This window comes from Pinus tabuliformis, chromosome 3_2 (genome assembly GCF_031772625.1).
Source record: "Pinus tabuliformis cultivar Carrire ecotype Pingquan chromosome 3_2, CPIR1, whole genome shotgun sequence".
NCBI classification, from domain to species: Eukaryota; Viridiplantae; Streptophyta; class Pinopsida; order Pinales; family Pinaceae; genus Pinus; species Pinus tabuliformis.
In genome coordinates, this window is record NC_142302.1 from 1,063,858,652 (window position 1) to 1,063,866,101 (window position 7,450).

At 37.9% G+C, this 7,450-nt stretch overlaps 1 protein-coding gene across 1 annotated transcript; it reads right to left on the reverse strand.

The window, feature by feature from the left end:
• Positions 1 to 303: 303 nt before the first annotated feature.
• LOC149184289 (glucan endo-1,3-beta-glucosidase-like) lies at positions 304 to 2,037 on the reverse strand. The gene is made up of 2 exons (XM_089417442.1): positions 1,754 to 2,037; positions 304 to 1,633 (listed from the first exon to the last, which is right to left on the reverse strand). The coding sequence occupies exons 1-2, from the start codon at positions 1,827 to 1,829 to the stop codon at positions 660 to 662; spliced, it is 1,050 nt and encodes a 349-aa protein (XP_089273568.1). The 5' UTR covers positions 1,830 to 2,037; the 3' UTR covers positions 304 to 659.
• Positions 2,038 to 7,450: the final 5,413 nt, after the last annotated feature.

The window sequence follows — 7,450 nt, forward strand, 5'->3', positions numbered from 1 at the left end:
AATGGTTGCTGGTTAGGATTCAGGAACAGCATAATGTGCTCAGAATAGTAAATGGAAAATAAAATTAGAACCTTTTCTAAAATCGCTTTGATACTTGCACATGAGTTTCTTAGTTAAAACTGTGATTGCTTACAAAATTATGAATTGTACCATCCAAAAAACCAACATAGGATTGAAAGCAAAACTCAGGAACTGAGTTGACATGCAAGTATTGTTAGAATAAGACTTGTATTTGCCTTACTGCTTTTAATTTCTCTATTTCCTTGTTATGTGACATTGCTGTGACCTTTATCACTTGCATCGTAGTTAAAGGGTCTATGGAATTTTTTAAGACAAATATGCTCTGTTTCAGCTTTTGGTCCAAATAATATATACATGATGTACATCTTTTCGATTTGAATATTAATGTATCTCAATACCAATCTGTTTGGAAGGCCAATTTGAGTGCATTGTAGATTTAATCCACTATTAAACCTTCAATATATATTTTCAAACACAAATGTCAAGACCTTCCATTTCCAACAAGATTACTGAGATGACGGTTTGGACACAATTCACACTTCAGGATGATCACATATGTATCACTTCATTTTGCATACAGATAAGTAGGGCTTGTCCAGCTGGACTTGGTGCCCATGATTAGGGTATTGACATGCAACTCAATATGGAGAAAAGTTAACAGAGTATACCGGCGTTTTATCAGGGTTGAAGAGACCAAAGTGACGCTCTGTCTCAGCCCCTGGCTTCTGGTTCTCGTTGAAAATAGCGAAGATATAGGTCTCGATGCTCTTTCCAGGCCTCTTGGGTGTCCCTGCATTCGACAATACATGTTTGATGAGATTGTTGTTATAAGCCTGAGCATTGTCGACTGTGGCCACGTTCAAGCCAGCAGAAGGCCATCCGCTTTCAGTAATGATTAACGGGAAGTCGTGATATCCCAAGTTTTCCATGGCAGAGATAATAGTATCAACGATGGCATCGAACAGATTAATATAGCTGTGATCTCCGTCTTGCATCACCGGAGACGTGGACTTAAACAGAGCATACTCCAGAGAGATGTTTCTCCAGTTTTCATTGACATAACTGAAAAATGGATAGACGTTGGCCATGAAAGGAGCCTCGTTATCTGACAGGAATTTGAGCACAGAGCTCATGGTGTCCTTCACGTCGTCTAAGAAGACTCCCTTAGAAGGCGGGATTAAGGCATTTCCTATAACAGATTCTGAGGCGTGGGTGGTGGAGACCTTGATCTTGTTCTGCAGATTGGCGTTCTGCAGAGCGGTTTGAATGTTTTTCATGGCAGGAAGAAGATACGACACGTTCTCCTTGACCTTCAAAACCTCGTTGCCCACTGCAATGTATTTTATATTGGTGGCGAGATAGAAGGGGACAATATTGGTTTTAACCCAACTGTCTGCTGCATCTTGGCTAGAAGATATTTCTTGCAGTCTGTTGGTTTCGATTCCCACGATTACATCGATCCCGGAGTTAGCAAAAGCCGGCAGTACTTCTGGACTTCCTTGGAAAATCCTATATTTCCCAATGTTGTTCTGTTTCATTAAGGCTACCACCTGGTCTGCAGGTGGCAGATTGTCTCCCACCATGCCATTGTTGACTCCTATTTTATCACCGCCTGCGGAACGATTTGGATTATAATAAGTTTAATACAGCAACCTTGTTGGTGTTAAGCTATGAATAAAAATTGGATTGCATTCAAAAAGAAGAAAAAAAATGTTGGGTAATGCTAAGTTACCCGCGATAATTGAATAACAGTAGATGGCAACACATCCGAGCAGCAAGATCTTCATCTGGTCTTTGGAGGCTGCCATTTTTCTCACTGGAAATGACGGACTTGAAAATCTATCTGCGCGTAGACATCCAATTTATAAAAGTTCCATCATCTGCACTGGCATTGAAACACAAGCACTGGACCAAGTAGCGACACGTGCCTTATGTTATGGGTTGCACCGTCTGAGAGTTGATTGATGAATTGATCATGGCACTTATCTGTGAATTGATTGGATGAATTGATCATGGCATTCCTCTGTGCTAGTCCATCTTCTATATAAACGAATATCTGAAAAAACGTGTGGCACGGGCAGGCTTATTCCTAGTCAATGCGGAGACTTTTAAAAGTTCTAGAGTGTGTTTTTAGTACTATCAAGCCGTCATTACTGAAAGCTTTCGCGTATTTGAGATGATCTTTCCACTTTTGAGCTGGAATTGATCTTCACTGGTAGCTGTTAGATAAATTTGATTTTATGGTGGAGTTGAAGTTATTTCAATAGTTATGGTAACAGTGGTGGTTTTGGGTACTTAGTATTGGTGACTCAGGGTATTGAGTTTATGGTATTACATGTAGTTGAAGCGCTTAAAAGACTTGTGTATTTTCTATTGTAGGTAGTCGTAGTTGAGCGGTGAAAGTTAAGTTCTTGACAGGCTTCGCTGTGTTTTAGCCAAGGACAATAATAGATTTATTGTTGGTTGGTTTTTCTCCAATTGGGATTTTCCAGATAATCATGGTGTACATGGTTTGAATGTGTATTTCTTGATTGTTATATTTATTTCTCTTGAACCCTAACAGTAGTGGCAAGGTCAGAAATTAGGTAACATTTCTCATGGGTCCACGTATAAGATCATCAGTTAAACTAAAATTAGTTGGTTTAGGTGAGATTTAGTTCTTGATACATTTTGTGGATTATGTGTAAGATAAGTCTTCCACTTTTTATCCAATAATATTTATAATCACTTATGAAATGTAAATTAGTTGTTTTAAATGAAATTTAGTTCTTGCTATATTTTACTTTAAAATAAAAATTTTAAAAAATAAATCAACTAGACTAAACTTTCCCAAACTTTTAGTGATAAACATTCAATTATAATAAATTATTCCTCTTCCATCTTATACAAAAGCTACTCCCACCCACACTGAGCTGGTCAAATATATATATATATTAAACTAAAATTAAAAAAACTCATGCATCTTAAAAAGTCGCAATTCATGCTAATGGGCTCCGAGTCAACAAGTTTTTAATGGAATGGAGTAGGGATTTTGGGGTCTCCATCTGGATCTTTATATGCGGAATGACATTGCATTATGACATTTTCCACCGCGGAAGGTTTAGATAATGAACCAAAGGATTAATTTAATTTTTTTTTAAATAAAATTTATTTATTTATTCGACTCTTATATTTGAATATTTATACGATTTTATGAATTGTTTCTTAAATAGTTTCATTATTTTTCAGGATAGGAAGGTTTCCCGATTGATTCAAAACGTGGCGAAATTTTTGGTCACATTGAAATTATGATTTTGAAAAAGCAAGCACTGCCTTCTGGGTTATTTTTATTATCTTAATTTTTTTATTATTATATATATTATTTAGATTATAAGCAAAAACATTTTGTATAATATTTTATGAAGGCAATATATAAGTATGTTTGTTTTTTTAATATAAATAAAATATTTTTTGTATAGGAAAATAATATTAGCTATAATAAAAAATGGAAAAAAAAATGTTATATATATTGAATTAATTGTCCATATAATTTAATATGATTTCATGTAAAGTAATTAGAAGTAATAAAAAATATATGAGTAAGATGTTTAAACTTTATATTTCTCAAAAATATTTTAAGAGGGGATAACAACTTCATATATAGATTTATATATAGAAAAAAAGTGTTAATTTTTTTTTGTAATGTTGTATAGAATAAAATATCAATTATGAGTTATTAATAAAATAGTTAATATAAATTAATATTGATGTATACGTAAAAATATCTTAATAACAAAAAAAACAGTATAATGTGCATTGATAAAATGACTCAATACACATGTTATGTAATATCTATAACGTTCAAAAATGCAATTTAAGTAATAAAAAGATATACACTATTTTTTTCACTTTAAAATAAGTTCGCACATTGTTGACGGTGTTGGACCCACCAACATGTGAGGGGATCTCCCTGGTAAGAAGCCCTAACTAGACCTCAAACCGTTTGGTGCAGGAGTCCTAGCAGTGGGTCGTACGGTATCCCCTTGACTGCGGTTGTGCGCAGAGGCAAGCAGGATGTCCTTGTTGGTAGTAAGGGTGTGACTGGTGCAACAAGCCAAGGAAGGTGCATGAAAGGTTGTAACACATGGAAAGTTGAATGAGTGCGCCCCTTGGAAACCCATGGAAACACGCGGCTTGGACACACGAGCAAAGATACATCACAAGCTGGAAGACAGGTGAACCAACGATCCAAAGTGATGGTTAAACCAACAACACATCTCCACAAGATTCATACATACATATATAGAAAGAGTCGATACATACATGTGTAAGCAAACAACTACATATATCATTAGAGTAACAAAGATAACTGAAACACAATAATAACATATGCATGAAACATGCTGGCTCTATTATTAAGAAAGTGAAAGTTCCAATCATACATACAACCATGTCCAACTACTAGTCCCGACAATGGAATGTTACAGTCATTGTCGCCTACTCCTCCAAAGAGATATACTAGATGTGCACTTTGGAGAAGAAAAGGCTTATTACAATACACTCCAAACTGTTCACACCTAATCCGAAGGCGGTTGGGTAAACTGGAACGTGAACAGTCATCAAGAAGATGAACTGCTCCGTCTCCTTTGTGTATATAAACAATAGTTCTCTAATGAAATAAAATCTCAGTTTTTCTTCCGCTCATTCTGGAGTTACCCTGGCCTGACATGGTATCAGAGCACAGGTCCCAGGTCCCTTTTTCTGGCGTGCCTTGTAACTCCTCTGCCTCTATCAGCGCTCTCTCCTATAGTGTAATTGCATTCGTTGGTTAACGCCTCTGCCTCTGCCAGCGCTCTGTCCTGAAACAGCTATGTCAATCTGCCACACCTGCTGTCCAAAATTGTTCCAGCATTCCTCTGCGTGATTCTCTGCACCTCATTGAATTCTCTACGCATCATTGATTGTCTGCGCCTCTTTGATTGTCCTACGCATCTGCATGGTAAACGTTTTCAAACAAATTTTCCCTCGCTGTCTCCAAACCTTAGATTGTGCCCAAACACCGATTGATATACCCAAAACGCAATTCAACTTTGTTTAGCTGGCCTGAACCGTGGATGTTAGCAGAGCGGGCATGAATCGAACTCTTAAACTGCAATGAATGTTCTCGTGGTCTATTGAGAAACAATAGTGTTTTTTCTTGGTCGATTCAAGCGTTGCTCTTGAGAAGGTGCCGAAGGTTCTGTGTGGGCTCTCCGCCAAATTTTGGGACACCATGGTTGAGTATATGAACAGAGAGCGGTTGGGCGTTTTGGGCCAATTTAAAGGCATCCGCTTCTGCACTTAAGACAAGGCGGCCGATCGTTCAGCGGTGAGCACTGGCTGTTTGCGGTGCTGTTCGCCAAATACATTTACGAGAAGCAGCTCTGAGATGGAGGGACGCTCGAAGACTTCAAACTTCTTTGGGATTTCTCAGTGAGTACCCTTGCAAAACAATACCTCTTCAACGGTCGTCCAAGCCTGCAGGAACTGGCCGACCAGTTGGTTCCCTGTACGTGATGGAACGACTTTCAAGAGAGCTGGGGACTGTAATGATTTAGCGCAGAGCAGAATCATTTGTCCAGAGAACGCCAAGAGTTGTTTGGTATCTACGATAAGAAGAGCAGATCTCCGAATTTGCTTCTGCCCGCGTAGGTCTTGGCTTTTGATTTAAATGCCTATAATATTGCACAATTCTTTATCATTTGAATGGTATATGATGGTCCATGTTGTTGTGCGTTGAATTTATATACGTTACAACTGAGATTGTATGTGCGTTGATTGCATGCTGGTGTATTTACAATACATTGAAATTTTTTATGATCACTTTATATGCGGTGTTCCTTTTATCTGAGATAGCGGTGCTGAGCTAACGCTGTGCTGTGGTGGGGCTGAATATTTATATGTGCATTAACGTTATTGCTGTGGCGGTGCTTTATACGTGCACTAACGCTGTATATATGTGTGCACTGTGGTTACATTAACCAGCGTTTGAGTTTTGAATGCGTAGTCTATACATATGTAATATGGTGAGGATATTTGGAGGGTTTTGAAGAAACAGTAAAGTATTTGCCCTTTTTTTAGTACAATTTCACTGTACATCAGTAGAAGTTTTTTTTATCAGCAGAAATTTCTTAAGCAGAAGTTTTTTTAGCAGAAGTATTTTTTTACAAAATGCATTCAATCATTTCTATGGTAGGAATAGTTCTCACTCGCAAGGAGAACTATTCTGAATGGTCTCGGATGGTAAAACACACCCTCATCTACAATAAGTTGTGGAAAGGAGTGTGTGTCAGAGAAGAAGACAAAGACCCTGTGCAGCCTACATCAGATAAAGAACTTGTCATTTGGGAAAAAAAGAACAGAAAAGCCTATGCATTGATCGCGGCATCTGTAAATGAAGAAGTAAGTCGTCATATTTCATCCTATTCCACTGCCTTTGAAGCTTTACAAAAGATGAAAGAACTCTATGATTCACATTCTGCACTTGAAGTTGTTCAGCTCATGATTAAACTCTTCACTCTTGAACTGAAAATAATGATCCCTTGCTCTTGCATCTGAAATAAAGTCTATAATGCATGATATTAAATCCACTAAGGTTGAGCTGGATATCTCTCTTACTGCCTTTCTCAAGGAACTCTATCCTACCTACTCCAATTATCTTGAGTCTTTACAAGCAAATGGAAATCTTAAAGACATAACCTTGAGTCTCTTGTGAAAAAGTTTGCTGAAAGAGAGAAAGCCTTTGGAAAGAAAACAGTGCCTGAATCTTCTGAAGAGACTGTTTGCCTTGCTCATAAAGAAAAAGCATCCTGCTCAAGATTCTACAAGAGGAAGAGGTGGACGAAGAGGAAGAGGAAGATACTTCAGAGGCAGGGGGGGCAGACATTCTCAAGCAGAAAAGGCAGATCTGCATTGCGCTGCAAACAAAATGGATCACATGATGCTTCTACATGCAAGCTACCATGGGACAAAATTAAGCAGAGAAGAAATCAACAGAAAGGTAAAACTGATGACACAGACAAAGGAAAGCACCTGAATCCGCTCACTATATTGAGGCACAATGTAACATTGGAGTAAATGGAGATTTGTTTAATGCTTCACTTGCTTCTCCGAAAAATGACTGGTTTGCTTGATTCAGGAGCAACCTGTCAATATGACTCATAGGAAAGATTTTTTTTGAAGATTTCACTGACAATGTTGATGGAGCAGTATACTTTGCAGATCAGTCAAAAATCAAGCCATCAGGGCTTGGCACAATCAGGCATAAACTGGTTTGTCTTCCAGACATTTCTTCTGGAACCAAGTTCTAAATCTCCCACAGCTCAAGAGAAACTTGCTGTCCCCTGGGTCCCACAACTGCAGCAATTCACTTCATTCATAGTTTGATGGCAAGCTTGAGGTAAGAAAGCAT

Coding starts and splice junctions, on each gene's coding strand:
- LOC149184289 (XM_089417442.1), bottom strand. CDS start 1,829: ATGGCAGCCTCCAAAGACCAGATGAAGATCTTGCTGCTCGGATGTGTT. Junction 1,634..1,753: donor CTGTTATTCAATTATCGCGG/GTAACTTAGCAT, acceptor ATCGTTCCGCAG/GCGGTGATAAAATAGGAGTC.